The 24395-nt window shown below is 37.5% G+C and overlaps 1 protein-coding gene across 7 annotated transcripts in view; it reads left to right on the plus strand.

Annotated features, from left to right (window-relative positions):
* WDR25 (WD repeat domain 25) overlaps positions 1-24395 on the plus strand; it is a 92657-nt gene that overhangs the window by 16486 nt on the left and 51776 nt on the right. For all 7 annotated transcript variants that reach the window (XR_012764561.1, XR_012764560.1, XR_012764559.1 and 4 more), the window contains one exon: positions 21775-21922. Coding sequence is in view for 1 of the 7 variants with exons in the window: in XM_075426508.1 (XP_075282623.1) it covers positions 21775-21922 (148 nt within the window). In the remaining 6 variants the exon portion in view is untranslated. The remainder of the gene's footprint in view (positions 1-21774; positions 21923-24395) is intronic.

Consider the following 24395-nt stretch of genomic DNA (forward strand, 5'->3'; position numbering starts at 1 on the left):
TCCATTTGCAGCTTAAGAAAACAGATGTCGGGGAAAGTGGGTGAGATGTAGGTCTCTTGACCAAGTTCCTCCCAAACCTGGAGTAGGGAGTCTGAGATGTATGCCCTGGTTTGGGGGTCAGGTAATGTCCTTTCACAGATGAGAAACGGAGCAGTGCTTCCTTGGAGGATGACATTCTCCTGAGCAGAATCCAGCTAGCCGCTCTTAGAAGCAGGGTGCAGGCTCGGGGGTTAATGACCTGCAGCACAGAGCGTCTGATGCCCTTCTCTGTTCTCCGGGCAGCTGGTATTGCCAGTGCTTGCGATGCCCCTTTGAAGCAGAACATTAAATGTGCACTTACGTAGCTAGGCAGCAGCAGGAACTGTCTTTGAGACAAGGTCAGGAGTTTCTTGGCACTAATGAACTTTCAGAACATTTGATTTTTCTTTTTATAGAAATATTTCACCTTATTTTTCTCTCCAAACATATTTCTTGACAAAACTTTGATCAGGAGAGTTTTCAGATATAGAAAAAATGTGGTAGTCAAACAGGGTTGAGAGATACAGACCAGTAGGGTATCCTTATAGCATATAATTATTCACACTGTTATTTTGACTCGTTAAATATCCTCTATTTCAAATAATTGGAGAGCAATAGGGTAAACTGAATCTCTTGTACTTTAGAATGCTGCCTAAATGTTTCTCCTCCATCTTGGAGCACATTATTTATTAATCGCTTTTCTAGTGGAAAGAAGCTTTCTTTACTTCTAAAAGAATAAAGTACTAAGGCATGACTGTTTTGACACCCTGTTCTTGGGGTCAGTTTTTTCCTATTTTCTGGGTTTATTTCTCCAAGAAATCTTGATCAAGACCGAAATCGGTGTTGGTGATCAAAGCCTCCTTCCCTCTCTGAAGACAGTAATGGGTATAGTGTTTTCCGAACAGAATCGTGTTAATGCATTTTCTGATTTTTCACATTTTTTGCATTATGCGTTGTATTTCATCCCTGTATTGACTTTGCTGTAAACAAAGTGGAAGAAAGTATAGAACCTAATGTGGGTAGTAACCTTGGCGTGCACAGTAGAGGTACCCTGGCTTTGTGATGAATGCTTGCAAACAAGTATCCCTCATATCAGTCTTACGATCTTGAGTTCAGTTAAGGCAGCTCAGTCATTTTTATTTTTGCTTCTATCTGATGGTGTGCAGAATTTATTTTTAACTGTCTCTTCTGAGAAAACAATCAGAATTAGTGTGTTTGTTCTCAGCTTTTGCCTGAAGGGGAGTTGCTTAACAAAAGCCATGTACTTGCATTTGAACACATATCCCTATATTAGCAGGTAAGCAAAGGTATCCAATTTTCCTCAGCAACAAAATACTTGATTACAGGTCTAATGATAGTTTAAGAGGTGTTTTCAGATGTGCAGAAATCAAGGACTTGAAGCAGATGAACTTAATTATCTTTGTGAATATTCAGAATCACATTATGTGCTTTAAATGTCACATTTGGAAATAGTGCCTCATTGCTAGTTAATTAACAATAATTACTCAAGGTAGTACTTATGTTTCTGGAATTTCTTACCCACTGTGAAAAATGTACCTTGCTTCTAAAGGTTTAGCAGTATAAACACCAGATTTTACTTAACTCATTTAGTCACTCATTTTACTTAACTCATAGAAGTGTTACTGTTGCTTAGGCCTGCTGTACTCTTTACTTCTAGCATTGCTGCCCGGAGAATCAGTTATTCCATTCCATTTGTTCCACTACATCACTACATCTGGGCAGTGTTTTTAACACCTGAACCATGATGTATATAATATTTTTTTCTTTTTTAAAAAATCAAGCAGTTGATTTTTTTTTTTTTTTTTAGTATTTTTTTAGACTAAGAAGAGAGGAGGAGTAGCAAATTAAACTGGCAGTCTAGATCCATCATGAGGTGTTACAAAGGTGTGGTGACATCTTCAGCTAAAGAAATATGGCTTATGATAATACCAGAAGGGTTTTTTTCAGTCATAGCACTTACACTCAGTATGTTTTTATGTCTGTAAGGATGGCTTTTCTTGGCAAAGAGCATTATACAACCCCAGACAGCTTACACTGCAACCAAAAAAAGCCCTCATAGATCCTAGAAAATCCTCCCTATGTTCTAGTTTCCAGCTCCCCTCTTCCATCTTTCTCCTGTCTTTCATGTAGAAATGTAATTGAAATGTCAAAGGATTCCTGTGAAGTTTTTTAACTTAAAAAATAAATCTGTCTTCAACAATGATAGTCTGCTTGTTTGCAGCAGTCCACTTTATGTATGTTTGTGTGTATATATATTAAATGTATGAGCTTTAAATTAGCATAAAACCTCTATTGTCAATTACTTACAAACCATGTATTCTCTTTGCCTGCACACTTCATTCACCTGTGTGAATGAGTTGTCCACTGAAATCCCGGTAATAATGTATAACTTATATTTCGTAATGTTTTTTTCTGTGAATTACATTAAATACTTTATTGTAAAGTTGTTAATTTGTGACAGCACTTACAACATGCTAAGCAGACGTTTGAACTCTCAGACATCAATTTAAAGCTAATTCAGAGAACAACAAGAGAACAACAAGAAAAGCTACTAAATTTTAGAAGCAGTCATGAAGATTAATAAAACTAATTATCTGTGCTTTGTGCAGTGGGAGTGGAGATAACTGCAGGTATATGACAGCATAACCAAGGAAGTGATGAATATTGTTTGGAATCATAGAAATATTTACATTAACTTTTTATTTTTTTAATTTATTCATTCTGTAGTTCTACAGTGATAGTGAAGTAAATGCAATGAAATACTTCTAGTAGTGAAGTAACACATTCTCTAGGCGTGTCACGCTGCGGTGAGAAATGCTGAACCCCATTCTGCCTGGTGTGTGGTTGTATTGCTTCAATGTTTGTGTTGCTTCAATGTTTGTGTGATGGTAGTGCCAAGGAGTTGAGCACCCTGGGCCCTGTGGTGGAAGCTACTTCGGGTTTATCTGCATGCCTCAGTGCTGCACTGCACAGAGCAATCAAGCTAGCTTGAGCAGGGTTGGTGCGATGCCCTTGTGAGCTGGGTGGGCATTCCTCTGGAATGAGTTTGACAGTGGGATGCCTCATGGTACCAGTGCACTGACGTGATGATCGAGTAGGTTTGCACTATGTGAATGGAATCAGCGGCAGCCCCTAATCATAGAAGAGGATAATTATGCATTATTGCTTGCGAAAATGAAGTGTGTTTATCCGGCTTTAGAAAAAAGTTTGTGGGAGGGGCAGTGGTGTGTAATTTTACAAATCTTGAAATATTAGATTTGCTTATTTAGTTAAAAATAGTTAAATGGGTCCTGTGTACATGCCAGGCAATGTTTGTAAGTGTCGGTACGCTCCTATCTGCTCCTTGATAAGTCTGTGTTGTCATTGATTCATGGTTTCATGTCAACACCCGAATAGGAGAAGGCTGGTTTTTAACCTTGTTCTAGAGTTTTTAGCATAGAGTATTATTACTTTCATTTCCAGTTTCAAAGGTCTGCTTTTATACCAGCTGTAAAATGACAGTTAGTAATACTGTCTCCTTAATGTGACAAAACCACAAGAATTATGCAAGCTTTTTACTTAATTTCTAAACTATTACTATAGGGTAATGTAGTAGATACTTTTAAACTTGTACAATTGTGAGTATTTATAGACTCTTTCACCCACACTTTTGTAGCAGGACATCACTTGAGCTGTTAATGTTCAAATTAAAAAATTAGTTAATCTGGAAAATAGCTTTGAAACATTTGAACTTCAGTAATACTAATCCCTCTTTAAGGCACAACTTATTGTATCTTAAATTGCTGTCGTTTTTCTCACCATGTGAAGTAAAGCCAGGTAAAGTAAATACACCATTTTAGATGCTTATCAACTTTAATAAAAAAAAGTCATATTTAAAAAAAAAATAATATTGAGGCTGTGTTTGCTGTTGTTTAATCTATTATTAATGTATGTAGCCCCCTGATGTATTAATAAAGAAAAGGCTATTTACCAAAGTCTTTTGGAGGATATGAAGGAAATAGCTAGTCGTTCTTTCAAGGTTATTTTTTGAATCTTAAAATTTGATGTAAAAGATTCTGCTTTGTATTGATGAAAAATATAATTGAAGGTCTGTTGTTCAGCTTCAGGTTGGCTGTATCACTCTACTACATTACAGGAATGTAAGGGAACATAGAAAACCCTCTCTGCTGACTAGATGTATATTAGGTTGGCAAATTACCTACCGGTGCCCTTTGGGATAAAGGCCTTCATGAAATCATTGTCAATAACGTACTGTTGCATTGACTTATGTAATAGATTGTTCTTCAAGATTTCGCCGGAGAGGTTAAATGTGATAAAGTGGAAAGTACAGAAACTCCGTAGGGCAATATAAATGATGTTATGGGAACCAAACTATATTACAAAGAGGAATATTAAACATATTTGCAATCTTCTGTTATTTGTTATATGAATGCCAGGCCCCTTTCTGTCTAATGGATTGCATAAATATGCAAAGGAGAAATAACAAAAGCTAATCAGTTTTGTTTTATGTAAAGCTGTTAATATGTAGATACTTGAGTTCCCTCAAAAAAAAAAAAAATCTGAGTATTCCAATGATGCATGTTGACGTTGTGTAAATTGCTTGGAGAAGAGGAGCTGCTGTAATCACTTCACTTGAAAAGTCAATATCCTTTAAAAGAAAATAGGATGACACAGCCAATGTTGTACATCTGTGCTAAAATTACTGTGAATTAGTCAAGTCTCCGTTAACCTGAGATGGTTGGAGTAATGCTGGTGGGGGGCTGTACCAGCTGGGGAAGAAAACCAAAACTGTACCCTGCTCTTTAGTGTAGAGACGGCTGGATGTGAAGAGTGGGAATCAGTGCAATGACCCCAGCATCCTGGAGATAATTGTGGAGAAGCTGGAAGGGAAGGTGAGACTTCTGTCTGTCACTGTAAGCTTCTTGGCATGCTTACCAGCCCTGCAAGTGTGCAGTGCCCACCAGTGGGCCAAGGAATACTTACAGTGATGGCTGCGCTGAGTGAACTGAGTTATGGTGGGCGCTTGGAGGGAAACTGCAAAAAAAAAAATTAAAAAATGGGCAAGTTGTTTTATAACCGGCTTGTTTCCTAGATAGCCACTGCAGAGTAGGATTGTCTCTACTACATTTAAATGTTGGGAATGTGCTGAGGGAATGAATACCTCATATGTGTGCTGCTGCACACATTTAAGAAAAGCCAGGCTCTGTGGAAGACAGCCATCCCCATGTGTGGTGCAAACTGTTTTCTTTCAGTCAGCAGATCTTGGAGGAGGCACTGAATATCCTGGGAGTCAAATGTGAACCTTTGAGAAATCCTGAGGTCTTTGGGGCATCTGCCTCCTACACTTGCAAACACTAGAGAGACTCCTGGTGAGCAGCCAGGAAACGCCAGCATCCATCGTGAAATAATCACTCGTATCTCACCATGTTATTCATTCAGTGCGGCTCTGCAGCTACCAGGATGTAACAGTGTTTTTCACAGGCTTTGTTCTGGATAAAATATGCCTTCAGCCATCCAGTGGAGACCCACCTGAGGAGAAATTCATGTGGCAGACAGATTTGGACCTTCTGCTGATCTCCTTAAGAGGAATTGTCAGTGTGGATTATGGAAGGCAGCTTTGTGCTCGGGGTTGTTGGCTGGAGGCTCTTTAATTTACGTAGGAAGTACAAAGTTCCAGTTCACACATTCAGTGTGTGTGCTAGAAAGTGTAACATTCACAACATACATAGCAGCTTGTTCCAGGGGAAGCAGGAGACCAAACCTTGAACTCGGAGACCTGAGACCTTTGTCACTTAGACCATAAACTTCCTATATGTTTCCCCATTGCTTTTCCCAGTTCTTAGAGATATGTAAAAATCATAATAGCTCAGTAATGGTACAAACAATTGTTATAAAGCAGGATGTTTTCCACAAGAAAAATAGGAAAGATCCTCTGTCTGGGTGACACTGGTATAACTTAAACAAGTGAAGGTGCCTATATTCAACGTCCATCCTGCTAAATAATGTCTTATGGAGAAAAATCTTGAGAAGACCTTAGCTAGAGTTTATCCCTGTAGCCATCAGGCTAGGTGTGTTCTTTAGAGCAGTTTAACAATATCCAGTATCATTTTAAATAAGCCTTCAAAATAAATTACCTTTTTCGGTGCCCTCTTGTCCTGGCTAAACTGATTCTGTTACAAAGCCAGCTGAGGTATCTCTGCTCAGCTATGGCTTATCCTCAGTCCCTTAAATAATCAATCTGTTTGTTGTATTTTTCAAACTTGATTCCACCCTGGGAAATGAAGAAATCTGCTCTTACCTCAAGGCCTTTATTGCAAGAACTTAATCAAACAGTGGGCTTGCAGCCATCTTTTCCCTTCGCGCCTGTTTCTGAACTCCTGCAGGATAAGGCTATTTCTGTGGAAACGAGTCAAGCTGTTAGAAGTTCCTCTGCTGCCAGAGGTAGCTCTGATATTTCCTCTTCTGAAGGTAAAGATCACTCCAGCCTATTTCTATTTGTGCAATCCAGCTTCAGTAAAATAATAGTACGGACTGTGGTGGGCAGTCTTGGTTTAATTGTTCATCTGGCTGTTAAAATATGTAGCCAAAATCAAGTATCTTCAAATCCATGTTAACATGGATCCTACACCTTGATACGTGTTCAACTTTTTTGCAGTTTCCCGTGTGTCTAGGTGAGTAGACTTTGCAGCTTCCCTGCCGTTTAGAGAGATGAGCAAGTGCCATGTAATGTGACCGATTCACTTGCCTTTGCTTGAGGTCTTGGTACTGCAGAGTTTGTGCTGAGAACAGCAGTGGAGCTGTGTAGTACAGAGGATGCTGAACCAGACTGAGGAGCTGGCATCGCTCTCCAAAAGTACTGCTGCCAGCTGCACTGCTGTGCCGCAAGTGTCTTGCTGGCCTTTAAAAGGCTCTTTGCTAATGGGGCTATATTTAGAGTGGTCTGATACCAATGAAGAAAAAAGTATTTTCCCAAACCTTGGAATAGGGGACAGGGGATAGAAACTGCTTTTTCCAAAAAGATGGAGATGCATCTCTGTCCTGGGCATGGAGAGATATCTCTCCTTTTTAAGAACAAAGAACAACTAGGAAAACTCAAAAGTCAAAAGAAGGATCTGCATATTTGGAGATCATGATCTCATTACCTGAAAAATTTGTGCTGCAAACGGCTGTGATTTTCTAGTGTCTTTTAAAATGACACATGCAATATAAAACATCCTAACAAACAAATATGTGCTTTTGCAGAAGGAATCAATGTGTTTTGAAAGTCTATTGGTGTAATTTCCCTGAAGTTTTTAAAAGAGCAGGCAAGATAAAATGGCTTTGGGAGAATTTTGTTAATAATGATGTTTTGGTTTCAAGGAAATAAAACTAGAACTGTGAAGATTTCACTTGGCAATGTAGAAAAAAAATACATAAAAGTAACAAAAATAAGCATGTCAGTTTTCTCTCAACTTTAATACTGTAAAGAAATGTAACCAATAAAAAATGCTAGCTACTGCACAATGGTCATGTTTTGAACAGATTTACACCATAGGTTGTAATCAACATATGAATTAAAGCTCTAATACATATTGCGAGAAACTAAGCTGCTTTTTCACACCTCTCTGTGCTCCTGCCCACCTTGATTATAGTTTAAATAGATGATAAAATTTGATAGTTCTCTGGTTGTTCAACATGTCTCCTCAATTTTTAATTTATAAAACCCTCCCTGGGATGGCAGTCATTCCTGTAGGGAATCTCAGGTGATGTCTAAGGAACACAGAATTGCATTAGTGCTGCCCACTTTATTGGAATTATTTTTAAACAGTAAGATCATCTTACTGAGCTTGTTTCAAGATTTTTTGGGCATGGAACCTGTGTTGCTAGTACTGTTCATTAAACAAGTAAGATATATAGCTTCTAATGTATTTAATTTGTTGAAACTGATTTTGTCACTTTTAAAATGTGCCTTATATTCCACTGTGATACTAAAAATAAATACATATTCAAAACTTGTAGCCCTCAGCCCTGTTTAAAATACAAACTTGTCTGCCATACACTCTGTACATGAGTAAACTTTGTGCCCCTCAAATTCAAAGCCTGTTGCCATAACTTAACTGGAGGTTCACTGGAGATGCTACAAAACAATGAACGTAAGTCAGGTGGTCTATGATTGTGTTATGAAGACCATTTACAAACAAACAAACAAACAAAATCCAACTAAAACCCCCTCAAACAAGGATTTGTAGATTGGTTTTATTTTCAAGTGAATATGGAAGTACTCCAGCATTCAAAAATGCACTGAAGTTTAATTTTAAAAACACATCGTTAATAAGACTGCCTCAAATTTAAAAGCCTTTTGTTTAAATAGTGATCAAAGATGTTAAGAGTTAAAGCAGATACGGATCCTTGAAGTATCATGACACTTAAAAAAAAATAGAATGCTGCTTTATCTTACCCTTAAATGTGGTATTTAACATCAGATGTGCAACATGTTATGGGGTACTCTCTTCTTTGTAGAATCTAGATCTGTCTATGCTGTTTTATAATACTGTTGTCGCTATTCCAACTCATAATTGATTTTAAGTGCATAAGTGGTTCTTGTTATTCCAGGTATTGTATAAACAGTGTGTATATAGAGATGTTCAGTACTTTGACTCTGAAAGATGTATTTTGGATTGGCTGAGGAAAAATTTTTTACTTCTAAATTGTGTGGAATAATTTATTCCTCAAGGAAGGCGCACTGGTTCCAAGTCTAACTGCCCTGCCGCCTTCAGCCTGTAATTATCAGAGTTGAAGAATCAGATCCTGTTGAAGTTCATCAGTTTTCACTTATTTTGGGCGAGAGGTTCAAAGCTGAAGTACCTTTATAACAAATGATAGGCCAAAGCTTGTGTGGTAGCAATTATACCTTAGTAATGTAATGATACTCTTAAAATACCATTTAATAGGTACTAGTAATGTCTTAAGCCTGTGATTATGGGATCCTTGGGAACACAGATTACTTTTAAGGAACCCATAAAAAGTGATTAAGAAAAGGGTGTTACCTGACAGTCGGTTTAAGGTAGCTGCGTAGTCTGTGTCCCCACTGGGTATTTTTTTCAGTTCTGGAAACTGAAACAGATTGAAACCCGCTTTAGTATTGGTTTTCTTGGAGATGCTGTTGATTGTTGCCGCTTAATAGCACATTCTCTAACAGTACCCTTTTAAAACCGTGTTTAGTAACAAAATGTCTGGTTGTTGTTCCCCTGAACCCCTCTCTGGAGCAGTACCTGTGTCAGATTCTGCCCTGCTCATCCGTTGGAAGATGCGTCTGGTCCGTGTTCAGCTGCAGATCACTCGTGATGTGGCTGTGTCAGTGCGTGGAGAGTGGATGCCGCTCTGCAAGCATCGCGTGTCAGCTTTCTCTGACATGTCTCCTGTCTTTGAAACTGTTCATCAGTCACTTCGCTGTGGCAGAGCCGCATTGGAACAACTGCTAGGTTAGCCTTGTGAGGGCAATGATCTTCCTGGTGGAAAGCGAAGCAAAGGTTGGAGAATCTCTAGTCTGAATAGAAAAACTATCTTCAGTGCCTAAAGGTGAAGAATCACTATGTATTTAATGAATGCCAAAGTTGTAACAATAACATTGTTATTCCAGACACAAGTGCTTATCAGGTGGTCATAAATATATTGTCTAATTGTTCTTAACTGCATACTCATGCAGTAAATGTATGAAACTGCTAATGGCTTAATCAGAAATTAATAGTGGTGTTAATATTCCCTCAGTTAGGAGGGTAAGTAGTAGTAGAAGCTATAACATTGAGAGATTAAAATCCAAATTTTCAAACTCAATCTAAATCTTTAAGTTTATTAATCCTCTACCTTCAACTTCCGTTGGCATTAATGGCTCCTGTAAATGTCAACACATCTGGAAGTTGGACCACTTGGATCTTAGTTCTTATATAAGCAAGCAGAAGGTTAACAAACTTTAGAATTGCAAATAAAGGAGCCAAAATGAAGACATTGTAGTTATTTTGAATTAGAATACCTCTTTTTGGTGAGAATTTTGTTCCTCTCTTTAAAATGATGGTATGACTTGTAATGAAGTAGCTTTACTGTTGAAGTTAAACATTCTAATGGTCTTTTAATGGCACCTTAATGACCTCTCTGAAGACTTGCACTGAAATAATTTTACCTTCTCATTATTGCATTTCATAGTGGACTGTAGCAGCCCAATTTAAGGTCTCCTTAATTTTTTCATAGTTTTGTGAAATTTAACAAACCTTCTAAGTTACCATTCTGTCAAATAAAGGAAGTATTAGATTTTTTTTTTAATGTTTTGTTAGGTATATGTTCCACACCTAAGTATTTTGTCTGTGTAAGCAATAATAAGGTAGTAACTGATTTTCATTAAATTTTATCTATGTTACGTAGTAACAATAATCGGTATATTGAACTGATTTGCCGTCCAAGAGGAGAATTTCTTACCATACACTCTTTATTTCATGTGTATGTGTGACTCGAAGCTAGAAGTTGTGAAGAAGTAGATTATTACCTATCCAGTGCTGATGTTATTCTGTGCAAATAGCCTGAGAGAAAGTGCCAGTTCGGCTTTGTTACTTTTGTGAAGCCCAGTTGTTGAATGGAAGAGTTCAGTATAAATCTGGCGTGATTTCAGCTCAAAAGGCACAACTACGTATATGCCATAATAAAAAGAAGGTTTTGCAATGAGTTGCTGTGTCATGAAAGCCCTCAAATATAATTGCTATTGAATAACTTTGAAACTTTTAACTGTTGTTTTCATGTAAATGACCTAGCAGGCTAAGATTTCACCCTGAGCTTGTTCATATTTTGACAGTTTTATTTCACTTCTCATCACAGAGATGTTAATTTTAGGTAAACATCCTTTATAAACCAACTAATTCTGATCTGTAGCTTCAGTTTATAAAGACAACAGGACCTATTTCTGAATAAATATGTAATACTCTAGCATTGAATGACTTTCATCGAGTATTTAAATGTTATTAAGATTGTGATATTTCATGTTGCAACATCCATGCATGCGTTACTTGTCAATCTTTAGCAGCGTTTCATCCAGAGAGGAAGCCTGTGTGTATGTGCTACCCGAACCACTGAAAGAGAAGGCCTGCCGCTGCAAGGGGGTGGAACGCTGGGGGACTGACCTTGTTTGGCCAGAAATTGCATATATTATCAGCAGGGGGAGAATATTGAAAACCAACAAATGGAAATTATGTCTTATCCCAACTATCCATCTTGTCTTATTGTGATTACAGACATGAATACCATCCAAGAAATAGGAATTCACTAGTGTCTGTGCTTTCTTTACTTTTTCCATTTCTGAATCAAGGGGATGGGAAAAATGTTGTTTTCAGGTGAGATTAGTATGTGCTGAAAAAAGTATAGCATGTGGGGTCAAACTTTAGCTTTTGAAACAATGGCAATATGAAATTTACAGATTCTCTAATAGAAATGTCTCTGAAATGTTTGTATCAATCTTGTTCAGTCTCTTACCATCACCTTTTCTTTTAAACTTGCATCTGAAGAGTTCTGTTTGCCAGTTTTGACTTGAAAGGCTCCCATGGAGGCTAGGTTAATTATTTATATTGGCAAAAACCCCACCAATTTGTCTACTTTAAAATTATTTATGTTTTCAGTTTCGATTGGCTGATGAGATTTCCCGTGGGCTACAAGTTAGCTTTTGAAGTATGAACTTGTGAGGTGTATTTCCAAGAGAAGATGAACAACAACCAACCTTAGGTTAAATGTTGTAGCTCTCATTATTAAAGCTTTATCAAGAATATTCCCTTATTGTATATAATCAGAAGGATAGCTCTTGAGTAGTGGTGTGGAGTTTTTGTTTCGTTTTTACAGAATTCTATTTTACTTACCTTGTCTCTTCCTTTGCTAGCTGAAAATGTCAATGTTTTATCTTAGTCTGTTAGTGTTTTCTTAAAACCATTTTATAGGACGCTGGCAGCTCAAAGTACACTTTTGATTAGGTTTTTGTTTTCCTGTTAATGGCAAAACCACCCGAATGAGGCTTTGCAATTAACAATTATGGAGCCTTCCTTTGGGAAAGTGCTGCTGAGTTTCTGTGGGAGGGAAAATGAAAATAAAACACACGAAATAATTGGAAATTTATTTCATGGGCATGCTTAGTGCTGCCTCCTGAAGCTAAATGTAGTGCTTGGACTTAACTCAGCCTTTGTTGGATTCACCAGGATTGAATCTTGTTGACATATTTGCAAATCAGTTTTCATACCACTGACTAGTTTCTAGTAGTACTGCTAACTTGATTAGCAGTATGCTACTAGTAATATAACTTAAAATGCTTCTGCCTGAAAAAAGCCCCCTACAAGATAAGAGGCTTCTTAAGATCTAATGTACAGTTCTGTTTTTTTGGTAAGAGATTTTCCACCTCATTGGTTTCATAAATGTACTTGAAACATTTTAATATTAATATTTTTGGTGAAAAAAAAATAGGAAGTGAGACCTTATGCTGACTGTCTCAGCAAATTGAATTTATTATATTTTGCTGCTTTCTGTTCTCCTTGTTTCTACAGTAGTGAGGGTAGACTAGTAATAAACTGTCCAAATACAAACTATTATTCAGATACTAAAGCAATAATAAAGTTGGTGCTTTTTTATCAGTCACTAGTCGTATGCTTTGGATTAGAAGGATAATTGTGTTTTGAGTTATGTCTGCTGCTAAAAGAAGCCTAGTGGAAATCTGTAAGTGCTTACTCAGATGACAGTGTCGATATATACTTTTTACACTGTGTCTAGATTACGAAGATGGATGTCATTTAAAATATGTTCCCTAGCACGCTTTTAAACATTCCTGGAGAGAGTGTTCAACACATCTGAAAATGTGTTAGCTTTATCTAGCTTTACAGAATACTGCTGAAAAACTCTTTTTTGGGACACTTGGTTCACAAGTTAAGCTCATATGCCCAAAATGTCATCAATCATAGTCAGTATAACAATCTGAACTTCTATTTACATCCTTCATAATTGTATAAAAGTAAGTGTGTTAACACAGGTCATATGCAAAGTTAGACCTTGGCTCATAGTTTTTCCTGTACTTTAGTTCTCGGTTTTTACACAGTTTAACTGCATGTTCAGACAAAGGCGTGCAAAGACAGTGATCCATTTTGTAATACTCTTTTCAACAAAGTTTACCTTCTACTAATACTATAATATTTAGCTCACTATTTTAAGAAGACACTAATTGAAACAGCAGTGAAACATTCTAGATCTTCCTGTAGTTAGTCTAGGAATTTATACATATTACATTAAGTGCCCATTCAAGATCAGAATTTTTTCAGTCACGGGGAGTCTTAAGAATACCTACCAATTCTGATGACTGGCTATTTATTGCTTTTCACCTATTTGCTGCTTTTTTTCCTGTCTTTCTCTTGTCTCAATTCTATGAACAAAAGACTGTACCTGTGCATGTGAGTGACTTTTTATACTTGCTGCTGTTAGTTAGAGATACCCGAGGGGCACTTTTCACTCTTGCAGCCCTGCCCAAAGCTGCAGCTCAGTCAGGTGGGGAATCTGAAGAAGCTGCAGCAGCAAACACCTTTTTGTAATTCTCCTTGGGACTACTTCTGCCTTCTGGCCCAGTGGCTTTTGAAGAAGCTTTTAAACTACAGTTCTGAGCCTGCTTGGCAAATGAGAAAAGACTTGGTTTTCTGTAGGTAGTGTGGGGTTTCCTTCTTTACGTATTTATTAGAAATTACAGCATTTAGATATTGATGACATCAGAAAAGCAGTGTGGTTCAGTAAGTACCATTCTCTTGAATTTATGCATGTTAGCAGATATGACATGTTCAGATTTCAGAGATTAATGAAGTCCTGAAGTTTAAAAAAAAAAAAAAAAAGAAAAAAAAAATCTAAACATTTTTTATTTGTTCTTGAGACACTCCGGGGAACAATGTTATTCGAAAAAGGAAAAGGAGAGGGTCATGTCTCTTCACAAGTCTGTGGAGCAACCTGAGCATGCTTTGGAAGGGAGCAGCCTATGTTCAAATCGAAGCATAGTAATTCTTCATGCTGCTTGTGACTCAGTACTATCCCACATCATCCTTTAACAGGGCTCTTTCTTAAACACTATCTTTGTATTTAGCTTAATCGAGAAGTTGGAAATGATTTCTTGCTGTCGTTCATGTAGTAGGAGCCATTGACAGAGGAAGTTGGTAATTATGGTATAATGTGATTAAATGAAGGGGAAGTATGTTATTTTAGTATGGATGTTATGTTAAAATTAACTTGAATCGATCCATTTAAAAAGTTTTAAATTTTGTTATGCATGCTCCAGAAATTAATGTCTTGTTTAGTATTCTTGATAGGCTCTGCTGTAGTTCCTTTATGCATGCAAATTCAAATTGCGTACAACTTAATTCCTGATACTTGCTTCCAACCTCTAATTTATCACAACTGGATCATTGTTCTTGGGTTCACTATGCAATTAGTGATTGTCTGCTTGAATAGATGCACCTTTCTCTTTCTAAAAGCAAGGCTGATGTATTTTCTTTTCTGCAATCTAATTTGCTTGGAGGCAAGTGCATTACAGATAATCATAGAGTGACAATGGAAAAGATGTGCTCAATTCCTAGTGTGCTGGTCTTCATATGCTGGCTGAGTTCTCACATTACTTTGGTTACTCTGCCTATGTTGGCTGTGATGTTTTTTCCTAGGAACAAATGCCTAGTTTTGGATGGTCAGCAAGAGAAAAACTTTTATTTTGTGTGCTGTGAGCTGGTTGATAGCCTAGCAGACCCCTGAACATTCTTCTGTGGCTGCTATTTACTTGAGCATCAAATGCTTACCCTCTCCTGCTTTCTTTTGTGACTTACCAAGAGAGTTCTTCTTCTCTTCAACTCAAAGTACTTTATTTTCAGGGGTGGTTTTCCTGAAAGCTTTCCATCAGAAAATAGGATCTGGAAACATATAATCTATAATGAATCTCATCTGTTACATTCTTTAGTTGCTTACATGATTTGTGAACTTTTGATCTTGAGGGTGAGGAGGTGTGGTTATGTTACCTGAAATGCTGGTTACAGTATTTCCACAATGTTCCTAAGCTATACAGGAAAGCAAGCAACTTCTAACACCTGTATTTCAAGATATTATGAAGAATGTGAAAGAGCAATTGAATTACAACATGCTTCGGAGAAAATAAAAAGAAAATTGCTTTTGTAAAGAAATCTCTAGTATAATTTTGTCATCTGGCTGTTTGTGCCTGCCATTTTGGCCCCATATATTAGTTCTAGCAGATAACTATCACCATACTTCCATCTGAACATGAGGAAGAACTTCTTCCCTCTGAGGGTGACGGAGCACTGGAACAGGCTGCCCAGGGAGGTTGTGGAGTCTGCTTCTCTGGAGATATTCAAGACCCACCTGGACAAGGTCCTGTGCAGCCTGCTGTAGGTGACCCTGCTTCAGCAGGGGTGTTGGACTAGATGACCCACAGAGGTCCTTTCCAACCCCTACCATTCTGTGATTCTGTGATACTTCCTATAATATGAGAGGAAATAAAATGAAAGCAGTTTATGGAAGAGAAGTGGAAAGGCAATGTTATAAATAGTGAAGCACAGAAGAGTAAGAACTAGTACTGAAATATGAACCAGCTTGACACATTAAAGCCAATTTTAATAAAATTGGAAAAAATGCAATTAAAGTATTAATGATACCTTAATGCCAGAAGGGCATCAAAGAAAATGTTTGAGAATAACTAGCTAATTTGAAAGCTTTGGGTCTTGTCTGTTTATGTCTTTCAAATATTGGAGAATTCATTAGTTTATAATTGTAGATGTAGGGAAGGTAATACGGTAATACGTGCCTTTTTCCTAGTAACAGTTGCATATTTCATTGTTTTGGGGATGCTTTATAAGGGGAAAGGATGGACTGGGTACTGTTTATAGTGTAAAACATTGCTTTAATGTGTGGCATTAAGCAGTATTTTCAGAACAGCAGGCTGAAATGTGTGCTTTTAACTTTTTAGCTCAGCAATTAAAATCACATCTGACATCACAAGATAAAAGAGCAACCTCAGGTTTAATGAGAATTTAGTATTTCAACTAGAAATAATACTGAGTGTCTATAAGAGATGAGTTTTGAAGTCAAGCAACAACACTTAAAACAGTTTATCTCCTGGTAAAAATAATTGAATATAAATCTTTCTTCCTTTGATTGATGCATGATAGCATCTAGTCTTGATACACATGTTTAAATGCCTATTAAGGAAGATATACATCTCAGCCTGTGTACTTTTATTGAACTGTTCCCCCTGCCTGGGTAATTTATTATGTACTAAATATGGTAAGCCTTTATTCCATGTAAATCTATGAGTTTCTTTTATAAAATTTTATTTTAAAGATATTTATTACTAGGTATGCTAGTTCAGCAGCCTTTGGTATTTAAAATACAATTTTCTAATTAGTTCTAAGACAGTTAATTTCTTAAAAACACTCACTTTGAAATTAAAGCTGTTGTTGATATGACCAGGACTTTGTAAATTATAGTGTTGTGGTCTTTGCGTCAGCCTTAGGCTGTTCTTGGATATAAATTCTTTTTCTGATCTCATATGTAGATGCCATTCAGAAGAATGAGTTTGAGATCCTCTTTGGGTAAGGAGTCTGTAATTAATGTTCCTTTTTGGCAGAGAAGGCATGATCAACAATTTCACTCACTTGAAATGTGAAGTCTTATTAATGGCCTTAATTCCCCGGGGACTCTCTTGTCAGAGAATCATAGAATCATAGAAAGTTTTGGGTCAGAAGGGACCCCTAGAGGTCATCTAGTCCAACCCCAACTCTTGTCCCCTGTTTTGTACTGGACCCTGAAAAAAATTTCTTTTGAGACTGGAGTCTTGTGACTATATTGTAACCTAGTTCTATATTCCTTGCAGAATTACCACACTCTAAACAGGTTGGTTAGTGTCTGTTTGTTTATTACTGACCTTGGTAATGCAGCGAACATGCTTCTGGATTCAGGTATCAGGTTGGATGCACTTTGGGTATGTGGGTTGTTTCATCAACTCTGCTGCTTACGCCCATGCAGTCTTTCATGCTTATTGGTCCATACTGGCTTGAGCCAGCATATCCAGCATATGGAAAAAATGAATAAAGAAAGTTTAGAAAAAAAAAAAATTTCCACACAAGTTATTCTTGAAGCACTTGACTATCTCAGTTGAAAGAGAAACCCTGAAATGCCTTTCATCCTGGAGAACCTGTTTAAGGTGGCATCTGAGTGTTTGGCAGAGAAAGACAAACTCACGTGCAAAGGACTCATCCCTTTGCAACCCCCTTCCTCCTGTTTTTTTAATGACGGCAGCTGCCTGTACAGAGTGAGCACCAGCTGCCGAGCAGACGTTCTGCTGGAGCCTTGGATGGAGTATGCTGGAACTCTCCCTCTAGCCGCACTTTCCCCTTATTGTTATTAAGCAGCAGAAATGCCGTGCCACAAGAATGGGGCACTACCTAAGAGACTCTCTAAGAAAACGCAGATGTGGTGGCTGCTTTGTGATGATGATTTGATGGGATTTGAAGCATCTTTCCTTGGTTATGAAATACAGTAGTTTTGCCATTTGTGGGGGTAATACGGTTAACATCTCTGTCACTTCTAGGGACAGAAAGCTGTTTGTAGCTTGAGGCAGACACATTCTGTTACAGCTGAGCGTTCATAGCACCCGCCTTTTCGTAATTTCTTATTTGTACATAAGGTGCATAGCTTGTCCTTTAATTGCCTTGTTTTCAGTTCTGCACACCATTCTTGTTTCCTGATATTGAATGGCTCAGCTTTATATGAATTTCTGTTGGCATGGCTGCAACTCTTAAGTGTTTGCTGAAGAGCTAACTGTAAGTATAAAGTACACCTTCTTACAAATAGCAAGTGGAGCTTTGCTTTTCCTCTGGAAGAGGAATATTGAAACTTAAATCTCTGAAATTTGTTCTTCTGGGGATGCACTGCACCATATTCTCCTCGCAGCAGGGTGTGCACTGATGTGTCAGAGTTACACTGAGCTAAATTCACCAAATGTGAGACTTGAAGGGAAATCCCAGGCAGGTTGTATGTAATCGTGCCTAGGACTGAATGCGCGCAGGTGAAGCTTGCACAGCAGGACAGAGTCTGCCATCCTCTTCTGTGTCCATTTCTGGGCTTCCCAGTTCAAGAAAGATGAGGAACTACTGGAGAGAGTCCAGTGCAGGGCTACGAGCATGGTGAGGGGACTGGAGCATCTCTCCTATAAGGAAAGGCTGAGGGAGCTGGGCTTGTTCAGCCTGAAGAAGAGAAGGCTGCGAGGGGACCTTATAAATGCCTATGAATATCTTAAGGGTGGGTATCAGGAGGATGGGGCCAAACTCTTTTCAGTGGTGCCCAGTGACAGGACAAGGGGCAATGGGCACAAACTGAAGTATAGGAAGTTCCGTCTGAACATGAGGAAGAACTTCTTCCCTCTGAGGGTGATGGAGCCCTGGAACAGGCTGCCCAGGGAGGTTGTGGAGTCTCCTTCTCTGGAGATATTCAAGACCCACCTGGACAAGGTCCTGTGCAGCCTGCTGTAGGTGACCCTGCTTCGGCAGGGGTGTTGGACTAGATGACCCACAGAGGTCCCTTCCAACCCCTAACATTCTGTGATTCTGCTGCCTTGCTTGACTTCTCTACCCATCAAGCTGTGAAGCCACAGCAGAAGTGGCACCTGTTAGCATTATTTAAAAGCAAGTTTGTGGGCTCTAGTGAATTTGCATTGGACCATATCTTGCTGGAGGTCTGTCCTAGCTTTCTGTCTGAACTGACTGCTTGTATTGGGGTTTGGTAGCAGTGGCTGCAGTGGCCCCTGTGTGGGAGGAGGTCATGAGCTGCCCTGTGCTGCTGCAGCTGGCTTCAGCTCACTCAGAAGGGGATGAAAACAGCTCCCTGTGGGCCAGAATTCCAGAGGAGCATGTGGTGCCTCTGCTCTCATATACTGAAGAAAAGGAGCAGCTGCTGAGGACAGAGGACACAAGGACACATGTGAAGGAACATGAGGATGTGTGTGAGGACACACAGAAGGCAATGGAAGGAGACAGGAGAAGAGTTGTACACTTGGAGAGAAGGAGCAGAGAAGCCATAGAAAGAAGCCATAGAAGCAAAGAACAGGGGACGAAGAGAGCAAGACACAAGGAGAGGCAGCAAGAAACCTGCAGACCCTGACCCCAGCCTCCTGTGATAGCCAGCGTCTCGCCAAAGGGATGTGGAGGGGCTGGGCTGAAGTGGGACCTGAGGACGGAAGGTGCTCCCCTACGTGCTCGTTTAACTCTTGCTCTGTTTTCCTCAGTACTTGAATCTGTAATTAAAAGTTTATCTTAAATGGCAATAAACAAAGTGAATTTCCTCATTCAAGACTACCTTGCCCACACAGCTCTATTTTCGTCGCAGCACCCAATGCCATGACCTGAGCAAAAAGAGCTGTTGGAAAGCATAAAAGTGGAGAGAAATGTGACATTCAGGAACTCATCCGTTGTGCATGGTCAGTGGTCTCATCCACAAGAGTCAATCGTTTGTTTCATATTGCATAATGGAAGGAAATGTGCAGCTTTAGGGGTTTTTCCATTTATACAGCTTTTTTTATTTCAAGTGGGAGCTCAGAAGTGCTGTGGAACTTGCTTTACTTCATCCTTCTTGTGAAAATTGAGTTTTCATACTTAATCACTAAAACATATCTCAAGCATGTACCACCTGTTTTTCCTTTCATCTTGATTCATTCATTAGCTTCCTCATATTAAAAGCCCTCCAAGACACAATTAATCCTTTTTTTGATACTGTGAAGCTTGAAATGATCATTAAAACTCATTAAAGCAGAGAAGTTACTTTCAAAAACAGCTCAATATTAAAATTTTCCTGATTTCTTTTCTTGTGGATAGGGTAGAATACTTGGGGTAGGGCCATCGCAGTTCCAGTCTTAACTGACTATTCAAGTAATTAATGATAATTGCTTGCTTTGCATTGCAGAACTGCATTCCGTGCTAGGAGATACTTTGATGAAATAATTTTCTATAATGGAATGTTGTCTTCTGAGTATGGACTATATAATAATAATATTGTCAGCAAGTCCTTTTTTTACAGTAAGAAGAAAACATAGTTGAAAATAACAATACATTGTCACAAGTCTTGCTTTTTTCTCCTCCTTTATATTTTCCTGTGTTGTGAGTTGTGCTGTTACCAAAAGAAAGGAAACATCTACTTATGTTTTCTGATTTACTGAGTTGTTTTTGTTTTTAACATCCTTTAAAATGCACAAACATGCAGCCAATTTTATTTTGGTACTAACCGTAGTGCTCATGTGTCAATATAAATGAAGGTTGAATTTTATATCACTTTAAAAAAAAAAAATCATTTTTTGGTATTCTGTTAATTGCCTAGTCTGTTCCCAGCATTATATAAACAATTCTAGACTTGAGAAATTGATTAGAATGGACAAAATTCAGAATAACCTTCTAAGCTCATAGGCAGTGTTGTTTTCATCCTGCAAAAACTTGCAGGATGAAAATGACTAATCGCAAAGAGAAGTATCATGAAGTAAAATGGTGACTTTAAAGCAATAAACTGCCTTGGGTTTACTGGAACTGCAATAAAACTATCATGTAGCACTGTCGAAGTGTTGATTTATTTGCACTACTAATATTAGAAGTAATAAAATGTAGGATTTAGTGGTATGGTTATAGCATTTGTTATCCATTTTATTAGACAACTCAACAGGTATTATATTGTATTGTACTGTCCTAAGATATTTTATACTCTAGCTTTTACTGAAGCGAAGTATTCATAGGGAAAACAGTTTTGATATTCAGCCTTCTCTCAAACAACTGAGCAAACTTCATCTTTATATGGGTCAATGTTGCTAAACTTGTAATTTTATCTTAAAACTATGACAAAAAGAGCACCGTGAAACAGATCTACTTTTGATTATTGTGAACTGCATTTGGTAACTGAAATTATACTTCAGAATAGTTCTATTTTCTAAAATACATTATTTAGAAACACTTGCCTTTCTCTTTAAAATTTTTTTTGAAATATGAGCAAGACTATTTATGTTCTGAAAATATTAACTGTTGTATACTTAATAAAATTGGATAACTAGTAGAACAGGATTTTCAGAAGTGCTCAGCATCAACCTAATTCTGTCCAGAAGAAACTGAAAAATGAGAGGACTTAGACCAGTCCTTAGGAATCTCCATATGGCTGCATGATGCTGCTATTCTCTGCTGCATCTGTGAAGTTACAGTAAAATTCTACTGAAAATTATAAACCGAGTGAGAAATGTGTTAATAGCCTATCTATAGGCAGGTGTGAAAACTGTAATCTGCTAGGATTCCTCTTACTCAATGGAAAGCAAGACATGATAGAGACAAAAATTTGGAAGACAAATGATTTAAAGGGAAAATATATTTGAATACATCCCTACACGGAGGTAGGACAGCATTATGAATGGGAAAGTATAGCAAGAGTTGCCACTGAGAGCAATGTAGACATTTCAAGAAATAATACAAGTCATTAAAATGTGCTACTTATTTGTGCCTTGTTAATAAAATGCCCTAATTCTAATCAACTGTGCAATTATTTCAAACAGATTTTTACAGCTTAGCAGATAGCTTTGCATTCAAATTGTTTCTCAGCCATAATCATTTGCTGTAGCTACTTATCAGTACATTGAAAAAAATATTGTGATTCTTTATAAAGTTGTCCTTGTCCTTCTTTTTTAAGGTATGGGATGCTATAGATACAGGCTGCTGTTTAAAAACGTACTCCTGTCACTCCTGTGCTGTTCGAGCTGCACAGTGGTCATCTTGTGGAAGAAGGATCCTCAGTGGCGGCTTTGATTCCATGCTGCATTTAACAGATGTAGAAACAGGTAAAGGTCACATAAGAGTGCGTTATAGCCCTGTCTTTATTGAGTACAGATAACTTTGGATCTCATTAGCCTTATTCTTTCTTCTGAAAATATAGATAAAAATCTGTAGATCAAAGTTAGAATTATTGAAATGTGTCCTTACTAAAAAAAAAAAATAAATCTCAGCAATTAAGGATATTTGGAGATATTTAAGAAAAGTGAAGTATCTTTAATTTCATGATCATATGTAATTTCTATTCTCAGATTCCACACAAACGAACAGAACGAAATGTGTATTGTTTAATGCTTTGTCATGATCATTCATTAAAGCGTTTGAAGAGCCTCTTAAGGAAGACTTCAGTAACATTTATACATATGGTTAAATTAGACTCAGGCTTGGACCTCATTCTCAGTTGGGTTGGTTTTAAGCTAGTGCTTAAAGTTAATTAGGTGGTTGTTTTTTTTTTTTTAGTAGGACTTTAGTTAGAAGTATGAAAACTTAAATTCTGGTATGAAACCTGGAGACTGAACCTGTACTGCATTGATTCAGTTGTGAATTTGATTTGGGATTAGTTTGTTGTGACCTTAACAACGAATTTCCTGGATGCTATCTTTCCTTATGTCTCCTTCACAAACTGAAGTGCTTGTCAGCTGCATTTCTTCTCTCCTTGATGTGTGTTATCAGCATTCATACAGCAGCATTCATTGGGGCTGTACGTAACAGGGCACCTCTGTTTGTGTATAAATGAAGGATTAGGCCTAAAATAGTCGCTTGTCAACTGAAGAGATGCAATTTTATTTTTTCCACTTATTTATAATGTTTAACTCCTGCAAAGGTGCAATACTTTTTTGTAAGACTACAGGAGAAATCCTTACAAAAATTACAGGAAGTTCTTGACTAGGAGTGTTTTCTCCTAAGTAAAAGTGAGAAGTACATCGTATGTGAGTATCGAGAGCAGAATTCCTATGCAGAGAAACTGGGAGAGTGGCCAAGGAAATTTGTGAATATTGTTCGCATGAAAAGAATATTCTTTTCTGTGCTCTAAGAATTTATTTTTCTCAACATTTGCCATACCAGAAGTATTTAAATTCAGTGATGGCTGGAAGAGAGCTGTTGTAGTTTGTGAATGTAAGACACATGACACAGTTACGAAATATTGATGTTTTGAGAATAGTCAGGTGTTGTAGCGGGGAAAAGAGCTTTTATATATCTGCTGAGTAGTAGTAGTACATGAAGTTAATATACCAAGTCATTAATTTTGTCAGACTTCTTATCTTTTTTTATTTTCAGTCTCATTGCAGCAGCCTTATAATTTCTAGTCTGATATATAACTAAATCTTACTAATCCAAGTGGATTTGATTTTCACTGTACTGCTTACAAAACAGAATGGCTACCGTCCTAATGGGATTTATAGCAGTAGAATAAATTTTAAGTTCCTGAGTCATTCAAAGGGACTACTGTGGGGAAAATCTCATTTTATAAAATCACAGAACAAATTCCAAAGATATGTAATCATATACTTCAGTTTCTAACATCTCTTTGATTTAACTGTCCAATAATGGGATAGTAGTCTGGATTAAGGTGATTACAGTGGTTCATTTGAAAGAAAGTGTTTCTGGTGTTTTAGGCAATGACAACAGTAACAAATTACATTTACCAAGTTTCAAAGCTTATAAATGGTTCTCTCCTTACTGAATTGTGTATTTCTAACTATTTAAATAAACTGCATGTGTAAAGGCAAAACGAATGCTCATAATCCTTGAAAATACCAGATATTCATTATTGGGTTATTTCAAGGACGCAGGATTCCTTGTAGCTCCTGTGAACTGCAATTGTAATGATGGTGTTTGGACCTGACTTTCAGTGATACACACCTCATCTGGAAAAGTATGATATGAGTGACTGGAATTTTATTCTGATTTTCTATGCATGCAGGACAGTTTCTGATTTCCTTCCTTGTTGTAAATTTACTCTTTTTTTCATACGTTTGAGTCAATTCTTTTCAGAGAAACAGGGCAAGCAGTTTGCCTCTGGAATCCAAATCAATTTGGTATAAAAAGCCTCATTTCCATTTGAAAAACTCTAAGGCAGCTATAAGATTTTGATTTACATTAGCTCACTGAATCATTCATTCCTCCTCACTCTTCATCAGTGCTGAGATGATTTCCTCTGATTAACTTCAGATTAATGTTAGAACTGTTCCTTCACAGAGGACTTTTAGATACTTTTTTGGACTTCGGTCTTAATTACTTTCCATTGCTAGACTGAACTAACGACCAGTGTGTTTAAATGCAGTAAATGCATGCTGGTAGCATTTTATAAATAATAATACTGTCTTTAACGCTCTGTGTTCTTGTCTCTTGTGTATGCTTCCAACATTTTTCTAGTCATGTTTGCAAAACTCTAATCTTTCTCTTTTGTTTACAGTATAGATTTATTACATCTGTTGTATAAAAATTGCTATGTGTCCTTCACCAAAAGAAACCTAACAG

This window comes from Opisthocomus hoazin, chromosome 7, assembly GCF_030867145.1.
Source record: "Opisthocomus hoazin isolate bOpiHoa1 chromosome 7, bOpiHoa1.hap1, whole genome shotgun sequence".
NCBI lineage: Eukaryota > Metazoa > Chordata > Aves > Opisthocomiformes > Opisthocomidae > Opisthocomus > Opisthocomus hoazin.